This window comes from Elephas maximus, chromosome 13, assembly GCF_024166365.1.
Source record: "Elephas maximus indicus isolate mEleMax1 chromosome 13, mEleMax1 primary haplotype, whole genome shotgun sequence".
Lineage (NCBI taxonomy): Eukaryota > Metazoa > Chordata > Mammalia > Proboscidea > Elephantidae > Elephas > Elephas maximus.
The window spans coordinates 64,102,357-64,122,201 of record NC_064831.1 but is presented as its reverse complement, the minus strand read 5'-3'; the positions used below and the strand labels follow the sequence as shown (position 1 = coordinate 64,122,201).

General features: G+C 51.3%; 2 protein-coding genes across 13 annotated transcripts in view; one reads left to right on the top strand and one right to left on the bottom strand.

The window, feature by feature from the left end:
• The window catches only part of PML (PML nuclear body scaffold), a 64,826-nt gene extending 45,543 nt beyond the window's left edge, over nucleotides 1–19,283 (bottom strand). For 2 of the 9 annotated variants that reach the window (XM_049905520.1, XM_049905521.1), the window contains exons 1-4: nucleotides 15,577–16,233; nucleotides 9,997–10,081; nucleotides 5,400–5,580; nucleotides 3,725–4,191 (exon numbers count right to left, since the gene is read on the bottom strand). In XM_049905520.1, coding sequence (XP_049761477.1) covers nucleotides 3,725–4,191; nucleotides 5,400–5,580; nucleotides 9,997–10,019 — 671 coding nt within the window. In that variant the 5' untranslated portion in view covers nucleotides 10,020–10,081; nucleotides 15,577–16,233. Of the gene's footprint in view, nucleotides 1–3,724; nucleotides 4,192–5,399; nucleotides 5,581–9,996; nucleotides 10,082–10,176; nucleotides 11,377–15,576; nucleotides 16,236–19,200 lie in introns of those variants that run through there. The other 7 variants (XM_049905523.1, XM_049905524.1, XM_049905518.1 and 4 more) reach the window with 6 other exon arrangements.
• On the top strand, nucleotides 9,535–19,210 carry STOML1 (stomatin like 1). Of its 4 annotated transcripts, none has more exons than XM_049905527.1 (7): nucleotides 9,535–9,783; nucleotides 11,395–11,501; nucleotides 13,434–13,583; nucleotides 13,901–14,104; nucleotides 16,162–16,357; nucleotides 16,994–17,203; nucleotides 17,983–19,210. In XM_049905527.1, exons 1-7 carry the CDS (start codon nucleotides 9,651–9,653, stop codon nucleotides 18,174–18,176), a joined length of 1,194 nt encoding a protein of 397 aa, XP_049761484.1. In that variant the 5' UTR covers nucleotides 9,535–9,650; the 3' UTR covers nucleotides 18,177–19,210. The 4 variants fall into 4 exon arrangements, with proteins under 4 accessions (XP_049761484.1, XP_049761483.1, XP_049761486.1 ...); XM_049905526.1 differs by having other exon boundaries at nucleotides 16,991–17,203; XM_049905529.1 differs by lacking the exon at nucleotides 13,434–13,583.
• Nucleotides 19,284–19,845: the final 562 nt, after the last annotated feature.

The following is a 19,845-nucleotide window of genomic DNA, read 5'->3' as shown; positions in this document are numbered from 1 at the left end:
TATTATACCAAAAACCAAACCCAGCACCATCGAGTTGATTCCTTTGGGTTTGCTGAGTAAACGATCATATCATCTACAGTTTTTATTATATGTAGATAATATGATTGTTTACCTAGCAAACCCAAAAGAATCAATACAAAAACTTACTAGAACTAATAAAAAAGCTCTATAAAATGGCTGGGTATAAAATTAATATGCATAAATTAATGCTAGCAATAAGGAGTTAGAAATTATAATGGAAAATGATCCCATTCACAATATTAACTAAATACTATAAATTTACTAAGAAAAGCTCAAAACCTATGTGAATAAAGCTATAAAACCTGAAAGAAACAGCAAGAGATGGGCCAGTTCTCCCCAGATTTAATGCAATTTCAATCAAAATCCCAACGAATATGTAAGTTTTCAAACTGCAAAAATTCTAAGATCAAAGAAAAGCAAAAACAATTTTGAAGAGCAAAGAATGAGAATGTGCCCCATCAAGTATAAAGCTGCAGAAATTCTTACAGCAGTTAAGGATTCATGAAGGAATAGTCAGGGCACTAGAAGAAACTGAGGTTGTCAATGACTTGAGAACTGCCCCGTAGGGTTTCCAAAGCTGTAATCTTTGCAGAGGCAGACTGCCACATCTTCCTCCCGTGGAGCGGCTGGTGGGTTCAAACCACTGATCTCTCAGTTAGCAGCCGAGCACTTTAACCCCTGCACCACCAGGGCTCCTACTTAGGTCAACAATTAACGTCCATGGAAGCAGCAGTCAAGAAATCAAACAGCATACTGCATTGGGCAAATCTACTGCAAAAGATCTCTTTAGTTTTAAAAAGCAAAGATATTACTTTGATGACCAAGGGCCACCTGACCCAAGCTGTGGTCTTTTCAGTCACCTCGTACACATGCAAAAGTTGGATAATGAAAAAGCAAGACAGAAGAAGAACTGATGTGTTCAAACTGTGGTGCTAGTGAGGAATATTGAACACACTGAGGACTGCCAAAAGCGTAAACCAATTGGTCTTAGAAGAACTACAACAAGAATGTCCCTTAGGCGTAAGGATAGTGAGACTTTGACTCGCTTACTTTGGACACATTAGGAAAGATCAATCACTAGAAAAGGACAACATGCTTGGTAAAGTAGAAGCAACAACAATAACCAATTGCCATGGAATCGTGGACCCCATGTGTCTCAGAGTAAAACTGCACTCCATAGGGTTTTCATGGCTGTAACTTTTTGGAAGCAAATCACCAGGCCTTTCTTCCAAGGTACCTCTGAGTGAGTCTGAACTCACACCCTTTTGGTTAGGTGCCAAGCGTTTAACATTTGTCCCACCCAGGGACTCCTTGGTAAAGTAGAGGACCAGTGAAAATGAGGGAAACCCTCAATAGGTGAATTGACACAATAGTTGCAGCAATGAACTCGAACATACCAACGATCCATAAGGTCACCATGAACCAGAGCAGACTTGACAGCAACTAATGACAACAAAGTCAGATCGCTGGCACGGAACAGATTCAGAAACACACTCACGACTACATGGGCATTTAGTACATGGAAAAAAAAAAAAGGGCGTTTTAGATCAATGAGCCGAGTAGACTATCCAACAAATAATGCTGAGAGAATTGACTTTCCATCCAGAGAAAAAAAAGTTAAGATTCCTACCTTATACCATGCACAAGAATAAATTCCATATGAATTAAAGATTTAAATATAAAAGCAAAATTATGAAATAATCAGAATGTAAGAGAATATCTTTAACATTGGCGTGGGGAAAAATCTTGCCTAGGATGCATCAGAGCCAGAGACCTTAAAGGAAGAGAGCGAGGGATTTGACTACAGGTGGTCCCCGATTTACAACAGGGTTCTGCTCTGACAACCACTCCGTGGTAAGTTGGTTCTGATGTAAGTCAAATACCTCATTTTTTTTAGTTTTCATTATTGCCTTTTATTTTCAGTATCTTTATAAAGCCAATCTTTTTTGTTTTGGGGGGGTTGAAAACATTACATCTGAGAATGATAACATCAGCAAATTATGCGGTGCAACGTCATATATAGTAATATTAAATTATACTACATTAAAATAGTAATATTAAAAAAAAAAAAAACCCAAAACTGGAGAGTCGTCTAAGTGTGGTTCACTGTAACTCGAATGTTGTTGTAAGTCAGGGACTACCTGTATATAAAACTAAAAATTTATTTTAAACGCAAGATAACATAGTAAAGGAAATGCCAAAGGTCAACGTGGGGAAAATATTTGTGCTACAACATGCTCTTACGAATTAAAGTGACTAATTCCTTAAAAACAAATGTGCCAAGGACCTAACAGGCAATTCAGAAGTGAAGAAACACAAACGGCCAATAAGCATATGAAAAGCTACTCAACCTTGTCACCAAGCAAAGAAATGCAAATTAAAACAATAATCTCCCACGTTTCCCTGGGAGGAAACCCGATCCCCTCAGACCCTCAGAGAGGTTTTGCAGGTGGTGTGGAAACAAACCACACTCAGTTTAGCAGGTGTGCAGTTCTGAGTATGTCCAGGATGGCCAGAGAATACGATCTCTTCGCAAAAGGATCCCAAAGAACTAGTACCCATGGGAATCTCATACAAGCAATGTATTCCTGGGAACTGGCTCGCAGGCACCTAACAACAATGCTACCTTTTTGGTTAAATGCGGAGAAGGGGAATCCGACCTTATGAGACTATATACTCATATCTGTTTATACATTCACAAAGGAACTCTGGAAAGATACATTCAACATTCAAAACTAAAAACAATGACTACCAGTGGATGTGTGGTGGGGAGAGAATAGTGGGAATGAGACAGACAAGAGGCAGGGGTGGGATGAAGATTTCACTCCGTCTATATTTTTCTAAAATTTGTAATGTTTTGAATCATAAAATGTATTATCTATTAAAAGACTGCATTAAAAATTTATGCTACTTAAAAAAAAATTATATCTGGGTTCGATTATTTTTTTCATACCGACATTTCCATATAGCACCGCCAGGTGTTACAGGTTTGACTTTTCAGAAAGAAACTCCCTGCGTCTCATCCTAGAATCCAGCTATATACTGAGCTGAATACAAAGCAGTCGGAAAATTCTACTGTAGGACTTCCTAAAGGGCAGTCTGGTAACATGTATCACAACGTAAATTTTTCATTTTACAGCAAGGGCACTTCTCAAATTTTGTTCTAAAGAAATTCTTGCATAGGACTGCATAGATGATTGCCGAGCATTATTTATAAAAAGAGGGAATCTGAAACTCATAGTATTCACCAAGGTGGGGATTGGTAGCATCAGTTATGGTCAACTCTGCAGATGCTGCCGGTCCACAGGCCACAGCTGGAGCTAAGGCCCTGGTGGTGGTGGTGTTGCGAGCAGTAGACCCGATTCGGATTTGTAATGACCGTACAGGACAGAGTAGAACTGCTCCATAGGGTTTCACAGGGTCCTGATGAGTCGGAAGCAACCTGACTTGAAGGCAGTGGGTCTGTTTTTTCTTTTTTTTTGAGGGGAGGGGAGGCGGGGGGAATCTTTATGGGAGGGAGCAGGTCACAGATCGCCAGGTCTTTTCCCCCAAGGAGCCGCTGACCTTTAGCAGCCAAGCACTTAACCATTGCGCCACTAGGGAATCTGTTAAGACTCTACAAAGTCCTTACCCACAGCTGCATGACGTCTTTGGGTCTCTGCCCCACCCCCCAGCCCGCACTCCCCTGGGGGGGCCGGCTCACCTAGTCAGCTCAGGGGTGTGGTGCTTGGAGTTGGAGCAGAAGATGTTGTTGGACCTCCGGGAGCAGTCCAGGAACTCATGCACCGACCGGCCGCGGAGATCCGCCAGGGGTCGGGCCTCGTGCTTCACAAACCACTGGTGCGCCTCAAAGCACTTGGTGCAGATGAGCTGCTCGCACTCGAAACACCAGAAGTCGGCGGGCTCTTTGCAGCGGGTGCAGGCTGCACAGACGCTCACAATCTGCCGGTATATCGACAGGCGCCGCTGCAGACTCTCGAAGAAGACGTTATCCAGGGCCGGCGCGTTAGCACCCGGGGACCTGGGCGTCTGGCAGATGGGGCACTGCACACCCGCCACCTCCAGGCATCCTGAGCAAAGCGTGTGTAGACAAGGCAGCAGCTTGGGGCACTTGGCTTCTGCCTTGCAGTCCTGGCAGCGCAGAAACTGGAATTCCTCCTCTGCGATTTGCTAGGGGGCAAAGAGGGGCATGAAGTCTGGAGAAGTCCCGGGGGTCCTCACCCTCCTGGCCACCCACCCCTGTGGGCCGGGGGTTCCCTCCGTCCAGGGCTCCTGGGACTTCATATTTCATGCCACCTGATCAGTCATTGAATGTTGCAAAACCCTGGCTTATCAGCACCCCAGGCCCCATTTACTCAGGCCTTCCTGCTCTCTGCCACAATTCACTGACCACCTACTTTCCATCAGACACACCCTGAGATACAAGGATGAATAGGACATATTCTTGCCTTCAGTTTAGAAAGTAGGCACACTTAAGGACCTAAGCGTAAACCTCATATAAAATGTTTAACACAGTATCGAACACTTGAGAAGCTCTTAATAGATGTTAATGAGTATTGTCTAAAATATTAATCTTAGTTATAAGACTAGTCAGGCTTATAAATTATAAGACTAATATCAACCTTAGTTATAATAATAAAAATTACTGCAGTACAGCGTCATTTGAGCTTTCTTGAAGAGGAGCAAAGGGCCTGGGAGAACAAAGAGCAAGGGACCTCACATAGCTCCTTGGGGGGTGCGGGTGTTGAGATGGAACAGGCTAAGGCAAAGCTTCCTGGGGAAGGACCTAACATGCCCCTTCTCTTGGCAGGGCAGGGAGAGTATTCCAAGACAAGGATCTGGAAGGCTTCCTGGAGGAGAGACAACTTGAGCTACGAGGCCTTGGCCAAGATACTTCTGTCTGGGCCACAGTTTCCCGCCTCCAATTTGGAAACTTTAGATTTTAGCTTTCCCAAACCTGGGGACATGCCCCCTGGCTCCAGGCCAGTGCCACAGGGCTACTCCCTGTCCCCTGCTAATCTGTGATCCTTCAGCTGAAGCAAGAACAAGGGGCAAGGCCCCAGCGCGCGGGGGGGGGGGGGGGGGGGGGGGCCGCCTATGACCCTCAGCTCTCCTCTCTGCTCAATGGACAAACTGCAGCTCAGAGAGGCTGCCCCAGCTCATCTTGGTTCCCTTTCTACTCTCCCCCACTGCTCCACCCCCGACCCCTGCCAAGAGAGTGGGTACCTGGGAGTCTGATCTTTCCCTTGTACCACTCTTCAAGGTACTTGGCCAGGTTCCCCATTACACCCTCCTCCCCACCCCCCCAACCCGCCCCTATCCCCCACCAGAGCAAACTAACAAAGCCCAAACTCCATAACCCCAAAACCCAACAGTACCTCCGTGGGGTTGGAGCTGGGGCTGGGGCTGAGGCTGGACTGGTGGCCCTCGGAGGGGGACCCCGGGGGCGGCATAGTGGGCGAGTCGGGCAGTGCGGGGTCCTCCTGAGGCCCGGGAGACCTGGCGGGTGCGGGCTCTTGCTGCATGGAACCCAGCGCAGTTTCGATTCCCGATTCTGAGCTAAGAGGGAGGAGAAACTGAACGGAAGGCGCGCGCCAGTAGCAGAGTCGCCGGAGTTGCCCAAAAGGGAGGCGCTCGCTGAGGCCCGCCTCCCGAGAGGAAGTGACACACGGGCCGGGGGCGGTTCTAGAAACGAGAGGTAGAGTGTGGGTTTTGTAGACGCGATCAGAGCGGGGAGGAGAGGAGCAGATGCGCCGCTGCCTTGGGGAAACGGAAGGAAAGAGAGCTGACAAGGAGAGAAACAGCCTCCACCCCTGCCTTTGATCCATTCATTCTGCTCACCCCTGCACAACTCTGTGCCAGCCTCCAGCTGTTAAATGCCCCCCCTTTAAACGTAACTCTTTTTAAAAAAATATTTATTTTATGTGGGGTGAAAATATACCCAGCAAAATATACACCCATTCAACAATTTCTACATGTGATATCGGTTACATTCTTCACGTGTCTCACCATTCTCCATATCTCTACCCAAATTACTACACCACCGTTAACTTAGACTCCCTGTGCCCTAAGCTTCTCATCTATGCGTTAGAGTTACTGTGGTCAATTTGCGTCACACAGATATTCTCTAAAAGAGCACAATGCTCAAGGCAAACATTCTTTAGTAATTGAACTAAACTGTTTGGGTTAAAGATGACTTCAGGGGACAGTTTCAGGTCAAGGTTTAAATATTTTTTCAGGGCAACAGAGTTGGGGGTTCCTCCATTCTCAGTGAGTCCAGTAAATCTGGATTTCACAAGGATGTGAAATTCTGTTCACATGTTTTCCCTTGCTGATCCAGATCCACCTATTGAATCCTTGAACAAAACATTCAAAAATGGTAGCCAGGTACCATCCAGTTCTTCTGGTGTCATGGCAAAGGAGGCAGTAGTTCATGGAGGCAATTAGACCTGCAGTTCAGTTTCTTTTGTGATAAAAAAAAAAAAATTTTTTTTTTTTTTTTTTTTTTTTGTGATACCTGGGTCTTTTTCTTCTTCTCTTGCTCCAGGCGAATAGAGACCAGTTGTTGTAGTTTGGATGGCCCCCAGCAAGCTTTGAAGACCCCAGGCACTACTTTAAAAAACAGAGGTAGAACCAAAAACAAAAAACCAAAGCCATTGCCATAGAGTTGATTCCAACTCGTAGTGACCGTACAGGACAGAGAAGAACTAGCCGCCCCATAGGGTGTCTGAGGAGTGGATGGTGGATTCAAATGGCAGACCTTTTGGTTAACTGGCAAACTGTTCTTAACCACTGCGCCACCAGGGCTCCAAGAGGTAGAACAAAAACCCGTCACCATTGGGCCAATTCCGACTCATAGCGACCCTATAGGACAGAGTAGAGCCACCCCACTGGGTTTCCAAGGAGAACCTGGTGGATTCAAACTGCTGACCTTTTGGTTACCAGCGGTAGCACTTAACCACTACACCACCAGGGTTTCCAAGAGGTAGAACAGAAACTCTAAAAAGAATATTAGGCCAGTTGACTGGACTGTCCCACGAAACAATGACCCTAAACCTTTGAACCAATAAAACTAATCCCATGAGGTGTTTGGTTGTACCTAATAAACTTAACTTTTAAACCTTTCCGAGAAACTAAAAACTCGTGATAAAGACAGCTCCGGAAAAAGTTTAGATAACTAAGTAAGCCTTAACTAGCCTGTAGAATGCAGACACGCAAACGTGATAAACCCATCCAAGCTAAAGCCCTACTTTTAGATAGCCCACCTCCTGCCAATTAAGCGAAGGACAACCGATCATTTTAAATTTCCCTTTTGGGAAGTCCCCTAACAATTTGTACTGCCTAGAAGCTGATCAAAACTGTAATGTGCCAAACTCATCTCTTTGGAGGGGTACTCACTGTTCACAAACAGATTTTTTCTGCCCAACAAAACCTTTGAACTCTAATTGACTTATTGATCAGATTTTTATTTTGACAGGACGCAGAGAATAGCCACACACGACTCCTGCTTTTGAAGAACCCCAGATCTAGCCAAGAGCAGGCTTGAGAACAGTCTTCTATGCAGTGTTGGGACTGGCTGGGAAGGAGATCCCTCGCTGGGTCTTGAAGAACAGAGAGAATTTGCCAGATATTTAGGGATTGGGAGGACACTTGAAGCAGATAGAACAGTATGTGCAAAGGCATGGAGGTGTGAAACAGAAGAGCCTGTTTGGAAACTAGTTTTGTCTATTTTCTCATTTCATAGGGTATTTATAAGTAACGAGGCCAGAGGAGTGGGCTGGGGCAAGATCATAGCTAAGGAGATTGGACCAGTTCTGTGGGTGACAGAGAATCAGTGAAGGGTTTAGAGCTGGGAACAGAGCCATCAGCTATGCATGTTGTGATAGTCACTCTGACAACCTAGGGCCTTGTGGTCTGGTCTAGGACAGTGGCTGTGGAATGCCAAGGAGGGGTCTGAGTCAGAGACACTGGGAGGGAGGCATTGACTAGATAAGCAGGACAAGATGATGCGGTGGATGACAGTTGGAAAGGCCAGTGAGTCTGAGGAAGGTGATGGTGTTGGTGGGAACCAGTGAGCAGGCATGAAGATGGTAAGGAGAGAGCAGGCTAGGTCTTGGCCAGTGGAGAAGCATGCCAGACCCTCAGCTGGTGTCTCCAGGGGGCCTCACTGGGCCAGTGTCCCTGGCTTGAAACGTCAAACCAACCCAACCGCTGTGCCAAGCCCTGTGTACCCATTTCTGTGCTCAGTTCCAACTCAGAACAGACTAGAAAGGATGGTGACAGGGCCTTGTTCTTGTAAAGCTTATAGTCTGGGGTGTGTGCGGGGATAGAAAGGGGATGGTGGAGAGAGACCCAACTTGCCCAGAAAATGTGAGAACCCTCAGGAGCCTTCCCTACCTTCCAGCCTGGTCAGTACCCCCAGGGTACCTACCGTCAGGTCACCCTCTGAGCACCAAACTAGGAAAAGCTAACAGTGGTGGGCAGCCATCTGCAGTGGGCTGAAGGGCTGAGGTGCCTGGGGAGGGAAGACAGGCATGTGGCCAAGACAAGAAAAAATTTATTGATTTCTTTGCTGCCTTTCGAAGACAACCTCCTAGCCAGAGCCAACACCCTGATGGGAGTTAAGGCTTCTCAGAGTAAACCCACCATTTGCATTTGGGTTTTCTCAAGCTGTGGAGAGGCAAGTTAACTCTGGGTACCTGGATCAAGGGGTGTGGTGTTTGAGGATCTGCAAGACTGAGGGTCTCACTTCTGTGATGCCCTGGACAGCCTGCTGTAGGCATAGCTCTTTGCTATCCCCTCCTTCCTAACTCTGCAGAGCTCCCTGAGTCTGTACAGGAAATTTCTCTCTTTTTGTGCCAAAGTTCAGGCCCTCTCGCTTGCCCCAACTTGGGCGGCAGTGGTCACGACTTCATTCAACAAATAAGTACTGCGCCTCTGCTCCGGCTTCCTGGACTGTGGGAGGCAAAGAGGAATCTTGCTGGCCATGCCTGGAGAAACTCTAAGTCTAGATAAGGGAACCACTCCAATATGCCCGAGGTCCCCAAGTGGTGCAAAATTGTTTGTACTGACTGCTAACCTAAAGCTTGGAAGTCTGAATCCACCCAACGGTGCCTCAGAAGAAAGGACCGGTGATCTGCTTCCATAAAGACTACAGCCAAGAAAACCCCATGGAGCAATTCTCTGTAACACATGGGCTCACCAAGAGCAGGGCTCACAAGTCAACAATGAGTTTAGAGAGGGAGAAGGCTGATAACAGCATTTTCTTGATTCTGGGGCTATTGGAATCTTGAAAACCACCTTATAAAACCCGGCTTCCTTTCTTGCGCCTTTTCTGAAGCCAGGTAGGAGAGAGGAGAAGAGGCAACCCCTGGCCTGCTCCCAGGAGCACAGAGCCTCCCGCCTCGTGGTCGCAGTTCGGTCCTCCGAGGGCAGGGGGCGCTGTGCGGCTGCGGGAGCGGGGCCTGGCCTGCCTCCTCCTCCTGCGCCCTGGCCGCTGCTGGTAGCCGCGCAGGTGAAGCCGGAAGCAGCGGCTGAGCCCAAGCCCGCGGCAGGGGCGGGGCAGTGCAGGCCCAGCTGGTCAGGCCCCGCGCCGCGCGGGTCGTGGCCAGTGCCGTCTGTCAGGCGTCATGCTCGGCAGGTCCGGGTACCGGGCGCTGCCTCTGGGGGATTTTGACCGTTTCCAGCAGTCGAGCTTCGGCTTCCTGAGCTCGCAGAAGGGCTGCTTGTCCCCGGAACGGGGCGGCGTGGGGACGGGGGCGGGTGAGTGGCCGCCCAGCACTGCGGGTCCGGGGGGAACCTGCTGGCGCCCTTATGCCCGAACTCCACCCCCTCTCAGGAGCTGGCTGGCCAGGCGCCCTCACATCCAAGAGGAGGGACCGAGAGGAGATTGCACCGTGAGCTGGGGTGTTGGCGCCGATCCGCCCCCTGTGGGACCTTGGGGCTGCAGTCCTGGAGCCGGCGCAGCTCTCTTACCTTCCAAAGCCGTTGCCCACCATACTGGCCCTTAGCAGCCCTCTAGCAGCCCTGTAGGCCGGAGCAGATGTTTCAAGACGCTAATCTGCATAGGAGAGAAAAAAAAATGAGGTCTAGGCAGAGGAGGTTACCAGCGGTTCTAAGAACACTTGGCTGCAGAGAAATGGCAAAAATCTTCACCCCAGAGAGCACCTCCTTATTTCTTGGTAAAGATGCACAGACCAAAAAGGCAGACCCTCAGCAGTCTGTTGTGTCTGTTCTGACCCTCTTTTGTGCCAAAACCTTCCATGGTTATCTTAGCGCACAGGCCAGATCCCACACCCCTCAGGAAGACAACGAAACCCTGGCACTCCTGTACTGACAGCTGCCCTTATCCAAGGGTTTCTTTTCTGCAGGGGCTTCCAGGGTTAGAGCCAGGCAGGAAACAGAAACTTAGTGTCCTGGGACTTGGAGAGCCCAGAGGATATGGGGTTCCTGGAAGGATGACGCAGAACTGCCTGTTTCCTGTCACAATTAGGAGGGAGGGAAGAGCAGAGAGTAATCTCATCCCAGAATCTGGGCTCGTCTCAGCTCCACTTCATCCGGGGGCTCCTGGTTCTCTTCTAGGGGCCAGGACCTCTGGCTCAAATGAGCCTCTTCTTGGTTCCCCGCCTCCCACGTGAGCTGCTCGAAGTGAAGCATGCATTTGATAGCCCTTAGGGCACTGGTGGTAGAATGCTTGCCTTCCATGCAGAAGATCTGGGTTCGATACCTGTCCAGTGCACCTCATGCGCAGCCATCACTCATCTGTTGGTGGAGGCTTGCATGTTGCTATGATACTGAACAGGTTTCAGCAGAGCTTCAGGACAGCATTTAGTTCTATTGTGCACGGGGTTGCCTAGCAGCTAACAAGGGCATTAAATGGGGCGAGGAATACCAAAAAAACCCACAGCCATCGAGTCAATAGTGAGCGGGAAAAGAACATCTTAGCCCCTGTTCATCTCTCCGGTAATGCTTTATCCCTTTAAGCTAAGACATTATCTTCAAAAGGACTCCTGGTGGGAGAGAAGGGGTGTGTTAAGCCAGCTACATTCAGTTCAACTCACCTGGGTTCCAGGTATGAGTAGGCAACATAAATCAGACAAGGAGACTGACCCCCGCTCAGTCCAAGGAGAGCATCACGTGGATTGGATAGTCAGATTCAATGGCTGGTGCCTAGCAGAGCATAGGGCCTTGTGGGAGCGGGACTCAGAACAGGTTAGTTTTGAAGTGTGGGAGGTGAACACTCCCTAACTAGCACCTGCCCAAAGAAGGAACGAGCCTTTGAAGGGGAGGTGGGCAAAAGATACACTTGACCAACTTTCTGCTGTCCTGCCAGAACCAATTGGCATTCCTTGACTGCCTCTGCTCTCCCTCCAGATGTGCCCCAGAGCTGGCCCTCCTGCCTCTGCCACGGTCTCATCAGCTTCCTGGGGTTCTTGCTGCTGCTGCTTACCTTCCCCATTTCTGGATGGTTTGCCCTGAAGGTAAGGCTGCCTGCGTCAGGGCGGTTGGGGTGCGCTGAGAGCTTTGCCATTGATGAGCGAATCCCTCATCCTCTGCCCCCTTTCCTTAAACAGTGTATTATTCCACCTCTGTGAAATGAGCTGGGCAAGGATTGTTCATGCCCATCTTCCAGATGAGAAAGCAGAGGCTCAGACTTGTCCAAAGTCGCCCAGTAAGTGGTAGAATGTTTTGTTGTTGTTAGGTGCCGTCGAGTCGTTTCCAACCCACAGCGACCCTATGCGCAACAGAACGGAACACTGCCCGGTCCTAAGCCATTCTCACAGTTGTTGCTATGCTTGAGCTCACTGTTGCAGCCACTGTGTCAATCCACCTCGTTGAGGGTCCGCCTCTTTTCCACTGACCCTGTACTCTGCCCAGCATGATGTCCTTCTCCAGGGACTGATCCCTCCTGACAACATGTCCAAAGTATGTAAGACACAGTCTCACCACCCTTGGCTTCTAAGGAGCATTCTGGTTGTACTTCTTCTAAGACAGATTTGTTTATTCTTTTGGCAGTCCATGAAATATTCGATATTCTTTGCCAATACCACAATTCAAAGGCGTCAGTTCTTCAGTCTTCCTTATTCATTGTCCAGCTTTCACATGCATATGATGCGATTGAAAATACCATGGCGTGGGTCAGGCACATCTTAGTCTTCAGGGTGACATCTTTGCTCTTCAACACTTTAAAGAGGTCCTTTGCAGCAGATTTACCCAATGCAATGTGTCTTTTGATTCCTTGACTGCTGCTTCCATGGCTGTTGATTGTGGATCCAAGTAAAATGAAATCCTTGACAACTTCAGTCTTTTCTCTGTTTATCATGATGTTGCTCATTGGTCCAGTTGTGAGGATTTTTGTTTTCTTTATGTCGAGGTGTAATCCATACCGAAGGCTATGGTCTTTGATCTTCAAGTGGTAGAATAAGTCTCCCGAAACCCCCAAGTCCTGGAACCTGAATGCTGGCTTGAAGATGCACACAGATATTTTGGCTAAATATTACACCCTCTGGGTCAGGCTAAATTAGAAACGAAAGCAACTTGGCCCAGCAAGTAATGAGTAAGAGGAATTCAGGCCTGGTTTTTAACAAGGGGTGGTATAGCGAGGAAAAGGATGAACAATACAGGTGTAACAATGGACTCGGACATACCAATGATCGTGAAGGTGGCACAGGACTGGGCAGCGTTTTATTCTGTTATATATATAAGGCATCATGAGTCAGAACTGACTTAACGGCAACTAACAAGTTGAAGATCAACCAGGAAGCTGCAGTGAGGCTGGAAGCCGGGGCCAGCCTTGCCCTTCATGGGGCCCTAGGCAACCATCAGCTTTGTGAGAAAGCTTCTGGGCTTGGTGTGGTCTAGAAGACAGTCCTTAGAAAGCTCAAGATCCTAGTCCTAAAACTGCCACTGAAACAAATGCTGTGTGCCTATGGGAAAGTCACTTTGCATCTCTAGACCTCTGTTTCTCAGTGTGGACATATCTGCTCTTTGAAGCTCCAGGGGCCAGAAGCTGGCAAAGACCTTGGCTCCAGGGTTCTGGTAGAGCATTCCAGCCTTCCCCCTAACTAGTCTGAGGGTAGACAGTTTCCTGATATGAGTCACGTCTAGTTTCAGAACACAGTGGTGAAATATTTCTCTGAGGTTCAAGTCAATACAGTGTGGTGGTTGAGAGTATGCCCTTTGGAGTCATTCAAGACTGAATTCAAATCCTGCCTAGTTTACTTAATGGCTGTGTGATTTTTTGAGCAAGTCATTTAACATCCCTGAGCTTTTGGTTTTCTCATCTAAAAAACAGTTAAGGATGCCTAACTCTGACCAAGGCGGGGGGAGAGGGTGAGGGAGGAACCTGGGCAGAAGTCATTGGCCGTCCTAGGTTCACCACTTTCACCCCTTTGCCTTGCTATCGTGGACAGATTGTGCCCACCTATGAGCGGATGATCGTGTTCCGGCTGGGCCGGATCCGCACCCCCCAGGGGCCTGGCATGGTCCTGCTCCTGCCCTTCATTGACTCCTTTCAGAGAGTGGATCTGAGGACGAGAGCCTTCAACGTCCCTCCCTGCAAGGTGAGGGGCTTCTCAGCTCCTCTGGACAGAGGGCATGGCGGCCTGCACAGTGGACTGTGAGCACCAGTCCCTGGGCTTAGGAGTAACCTTCTGGGTGGGGGAGGAAGAACAAACCAGAGAAATGAGGATGGAGCTTGGGAAGGCACCCTGGCTGCATACACCTAACCCCATGCAATTGGGGATCCCATTTTGCCTTTGAGGAGCTAGCTGCCAGGTGGGTGGGTCAGGCAGGTGGCCCCAGGGGCCTGATGTCCCTGCAGCCCCAGCCTCTTGGCCCAGCCCTTGACTGTCTCCTCTTTCACGGCCTTGTCCAACAGCTGGCGTCTAAGGACGGGGCTGTGCTGTCTGTAGGGGCTGATGTCCAGTTCCGCATCTGGGACCCAATGCTGTCGGTGATGACTGTGAAGGACCTGAACACAGCCGCGCGCATGACAGCCCAGAACGCCATGACCAAGGCCCTGCTCAAGAGGCCATTGCGGGAGATCCAGCTGGAGAAGCTCAAGATCAGCGACCAGCTCCTGGTAGGCAGCCCAGCACCCCCTCCTCCCTGGATCACTTTGTACAAAGCACCATATTGTTCTGGGCCTCAGTTTACTGTATGGCCAGTGAGTGTACCATCCTTTGAGGAGTCAGTGGGACTGTATGTTGAGGAATGGAAGGTGGGCACAGAGCATGTGATCTCGGGCAGACACGCTCCTGAGAAGTGAACGGGCCCTTAGAGGGGGAAGTGGCCTAAATGGAAATTCCTGGGGCCTACTTCTCACTGCTGAGGTTTTCCCCAACATTGCTCTACCGGGCCCAGTGGTTGCCTCAGGGTTCCCCTGCAGTCCCCATTACCTGGGCCTGACTCACCTCACTCACAGGTGGGTAAAAGAACAGGCGGGAAATTCCCTGCTCCACAATGCAGCCTCCTAGGCTTGTACATTTTTTTTTTTTTTTTTCCCTTGTTCTGAACAGAACAAAGGGGCCTGGGTATATCTGGACCCTATTCCTGCCACTTCTCGTGTGTAAGAGAATTTATCTATGCCGAAATAAGCCACCTTAAATCCCTTCTGCAACAAGCTGGGGTAGAAGGACCTGCACACACAACGGCATGGCCGCTTGTGCCCCCTCCCAGGTCTGACTGGGTAATGTGGATGAAGGTCCCCTCATCCCCTTCGGCTCTGCTCTCTCCACGGGATTTAGGATTATAGGACAGGACGGGGGGTGGAGGTCCCAGTGCTTTCAGGAAGTAAATTGGCAAACAACCAGCCAGGCAGAATTCTCCAGAAAATCATACCCATGATAGTAATAATAGCTCTCCCAAGCATTTTATAGTTTAAAAAAGACCTCTTGCCTGCCCAGTGTACCTCAGCTTTACATCTTTGTTGCAGGAGGGCAGGCTTTATTTTGGAGGGAGGAAACGGAAATGGTTTGACTTGCCTCTAAGAGCCCTTCAAATGCATCTACATCTGTGCTGTTTCTCTTGCCTCATTACCTGTCCCACTTCCTGTGTGTGAGGCTTGTCCCTGTACCAGGCAGTGCTCTGGGCCCCAGCTTCTCTGGCCAGGGCTCAGGTCCCTCCTTCTCCCTTTCCTGCTCTCCCTTTGCCTGGTCCCCTCCAGCTCTCACGCCCTCTCTCCCCTTTCCCTTGGAAGGCCTCCATATCTCCCCTTACATCTCCACCCTGCCACCCCACCCCCCCGCCCCTTGAGAAACCTCTGGCCGACATCATGGCAGCCTCCCTCTTGATAGCCCAGTGGGTACCACTCAGTCCTCTCCCAGGGACGCAGGAACCCAGCCAGAAACTGGATGGCCCTAACTCCCCCTACTCGCCCCCCATCCCACATCCAGGCAGCCGATGAGCCTAGTGGTTCCATTTCTCTCATATCTTGCTGTGGCTTAAAGTAGTTAACAGAGTTTGTTCCTCCCTGGGTTTATCTTGGCTTCACAGCCACCACTCTGCCAGATACAGATCATTATTTCTTACCTGTCACTTGAAGTAGTATCTCACCTGGTCTCTCAGTCTGCACCCTCAGCCCCTCCAGTCCAGCATTCACACGGCAGCCTCCCTGCTTAAACTCCTGAGACTCCTTGTTGCCTGAGAATAAGTCCAAGTCAGCGAGCACAGCCCTGCCTCTCACCCTCAGCTCTCTCCAGCCCCCCAGCCCTCACTTGAGGGCCCAGCTCAATGGAACTGTGGTTACTCACAGTTCTAGAACATGCCAGGTTCTCCTGTCTTGGCTTTTGCACATGCTGCTCCCATTGCCTGGAAGGGTTCTCCATCCCCTTATGCCCCTTTCACTGAATAATTCCTACTCTTCTTGGCATCATTCCCCCCTCCTGCCCCAGGCCTCCCTGGCCCTCCAGCCCTGCCAGGCCCCTCTCCTGGGAACCTACACCTCCCTGCTGTCTAGGACTTACCACAGCTAGGTTGTAGTTGACCTCCGCCTGCGTTCCCAGGCTGGGAGCTCTCTGAAGGCAGGCGTGGGGCCTCACCCACCTCTATGCCCCCACCTGTCCCTACTATCCTGCCCAAAGGAGGCGCTCAGGGAAGGTGTGCTGAATGCATCCCGTTTCTCCCCACACTGCCCTCCAGCTGGAGATCAACGACGTGACCAGGGCCTGGGGGCTGGAGGTGGACCGCGTGGAGCTGGCAGTCGAGGCTGTGCTCCAGCCGCCCCAGGACAGCCCGGCCGGGTCCAGCCTGGACAGCACCCTCCAGCAGCTGGCCCTTCACTTCCTGGGAGGAGGCATGTCCTCAGTGGCAGGAGGTGCCCTGCCCCCGGGGCCAGGTGAGGAGCCCTGCGAGGATGGTAGGGGAGAGGAGGCCGCTCTTCATGTACCTGGGCTGAGAGAGGAAATGGAGACTTTTTGTGGGGAGAAGGGTGTTTTGTGGGAGGTTGGTGCTAGCCAGGGCTTCTCTAGCTCATACAGCACCTTTGATGGAGACAGAAAAAGGCATCTAGTTTGGGCATATGGGGCCCTGCACCAGAGCACTCAGCTTGGCAAGCAGAGCACAGCTCAGGCTGCACTTGGCCACGTTCTTCCTTAACCAGGCACACTTGTGCAGGGCACACCCTGCACAGCTGTTCAAGCAGCCCTGATGCTAGAGCTGACCAGAGCTAAGGCAGTGAGTAGAGTCCAGGTGTCTGGGAGTGTGGAGGCCTTTGGGAACCCCCATGGGAGGGAGGCAACAGGGCCCAGAGGGAAGCTGGGAAACGAGTCTTATACTCAAAGCTGGAGTAGGTTGAGCTGGCTGGGGGATTAGGGCTGGAACCCAGGGGGTGCTTCTTAGCGGAGAAGGAAGTTGATAGAGGCCTGAAAGGGCTATGAGGGGAACTGCCGCACACAGGTACTGAGGCCACAGTGCCCTGGCCTTGGCAGCACACTGACCTTTGCTCCCTCCTCTCTGCCTCCCTCCCCAGCAGACACCTTGGAGATGGTGAGTGAAGTTGAGCTGCCTGCCCCCAGTGTCAGCGCTGGGCCCAGCCTGAAGCAGCCTGTGGCTGAGGAGCTGCTGACTGCTCTGCAGCCCTTCCTGTCTGAGGCCTTGGTCAGCCAGGTCGGAGCCTGCTACCAGTTCAATGTCATCATGCCCAGTGGCACCCAGAACATTTACTTCCTGGACCTCACCACAGGTGCGACAGCCTGCCTGCCCTTCTTTCCTACCCAGGTTGCTTGTAGGTCCCCCCACCCCCAGTGGTCCTCTTTCAGACTGTCTCCTACTCCTGCCAGCAGTTTCGGGTGAACTCAAATGGCAGTCTGGGGCTCAGATGCCATTTTCCGACAATGATTGTCCAGGCTCGGCCCCCCACCATTGGCAGTACAGCTCAGAGGGCCAGGCGTCCCACACCAAGAGCCTGCGTGTGTTGTGGCCCTACTGTGTCGCAGGCACTGTGTGAAGCACTTCTTGTGTGTTATTGCACCTGATTCTATGATTTAGGGATTGCTATCATCCCCGTTTCACAGATCAGGAAACTGAGGCTCTGAGCGGCCACACAGCCAATAGGACTGAAACCCAGGGTGTTAGCACCTCAACTCCAACCACTGCTTTCCACCTCTCCCAGTCCAAAACAAAAACCAAACCCAGTGCTGTCAAGTCAATTCCGACTCGTAGCGACCCTATAGGACAGAGTAGAACTGCCCCCTAGAGTTTCTAAGGAGCGCCTGGCAGATTCGAACTGCCGAGCCTTTGGTTAGCAGCCGTAGCACTTAACATCTTTGGCACCAGGGTTTCCCCTCTCCCGGTAGGACGTGATAACCCTGCAGTCCAGCAGTTCTGAAACAGATGGAGGGAAGGCTTTTTGTATTGCGGATAAGATCCATTTTACAGAATAGGTCAGCAGGGGAATTCAGCAGCACCCCTCCCCCATCCCGGTAATCACCCCACTAACACTCCGTTTTCTTTCCCCAACAGGGCGAGGGAGAGTGGGACGTGGGGTGCCTGATGGCATCCCTGACGTGCTGGTGGAGATGACCGAGGCGGACCTGCGGGCCCTGCTTTGTAGGGAGCTACGGCCCCTGGGGGCCTACATGAGCGGGCGGCTGAAGGTGAAGGGTGACCTGGCCGTGGCCATGAAGCTGGAGGCTGTCCTCAGGGCCCTGAAGTAGCAGCAGCCTCAGCTGACCACCTGTAGCCCAGCCTCGAGCTTGGTGCCAAGCCAGGAAGGCCTCTTGGAGGAGGAGGCAGCACTGTTGATGCACCTTGGAGAATTGAGGCTCTCTGGCATTTCAGGCCCAGCTGGGGCCAATGGACAGAGGCTGGCAGACAGCGGAGGCCGAGAGAGGCCAAACCAGGCTGTTTTGCCCTTCTTGCCTGCAACACTGGTTCCCTGGACAAGCCTTTGCCCATCCCCTGAGCTGGGTACATAGTGTGGATGGGCCTGCCCTGCTCTGCTGCCTACCTGGCTGGGAAGCCAGGACCACAGAAACAGCCTGGCAGCAGCTGCTTTAGCCTTGAGCGAGGGGCCAGACTGTGTGGCTCCGGCTCGGAATGCTGGGGGAGCTCAGAAGGAGGGGTGCAGAAAGGGTTGGGGGAGGGAGAAGCCAGGCAGCCACCGAGAAGCACTCACTACAGCGGAGGCACCTGGGGATCCGGGCTGGGCCCGCCTTCCTGGGTGCAGCCCAGGCCCAGGCTAGTTGGAGGGTGGGGATGGGAGAGAGCAGGGCCTGCTCCTCCCCTGGCCCTGCTCCTGAGGATAACCTGATTCATGTACCGGCCGTCTTGCATGCGTGATGGGCCGGGACCCAGGGCAGCATGAAGGGAAGCCCTGCTGTTCCCGTGCTTCTAGCCAGAGGCCTGAAAACCTCCAAAAGAAATAAATGTGTTTACAATCAGAAGAGAGAAGGAGTGGAGACTGGATGTAGTGGGAGTAGCCTAGGAGGGTCCATGAGGCAATGCCCCTACTGCTGGGCCAGGGCCACGGGGGTCCAGATACCCCTGCTGTGCCCTTCTTTGCTGAGTGACTCCAAGTGTTGACTCCTCCCACAGGCAGGAGGGTGGGACAGGGGGTCACTCTGTTATCCCTCTTTATGGTGGAGGTACAGGTTTACTAGGAGAGAGGGGCATGGGCAGGTCAAAACTGGGCCCCCAAACACCTGGACCTAATGAGGGGTAGGGCGGGGGGCTCATCACCTTAAGGAGAGGGGCTGGGCTGCAATCATCCTCTCCTGGGCCACCCAGGGTCACTGCTTGTTTCTCCACTGGCTGAAGGGGTGCACACAGATAGACGTTGAGGCCTGGCCCCAGGGGCCCAGTGGGTTTCTCTTCAGTGCCCCAGCCCCAGAGGCCCCAGAGATGGGCCTCCGACTTCTCTAGTCCTGAGAAATGAAGCTTACTTCCTGGAGAGTGTTACGGAAAAAAACAGACAAAAATCAGAGCTAAATGAGTGTCTCCTTTGAGGAACAAGCTCAGCTTGTCCTCTGGAATCAGGCCTGGCCCTCCCAGGGCGTGCTCCCTCTTTGTCCAGGTCAGGCTGGTCCAGCTTGCCCCTCTGCTCCAGCCATTGCCTGGCACTGCGTTTTCCCTCCTCCTGTGTGTCTCCACAGTGCCTGAGGCACCTCCCTAAGGCCCAGCGCAGACCTCACGGCCATGGGGATTCAGGCTTTAGCTCTAGGGCGCCCTCTCCCCAAGCCTGGAACATCTACAGGTGTTTCCGGGCCCTGAAACTTTCCAGCTGGGGTTGTCTGTGCCCTCTAACCCTTACTGGCCCCTTTCAGCTGGGACTAAGTCTTCCCTCCAATCCCCAGCAGCCACACTCCCATGCCCCTTGAGGCCCCG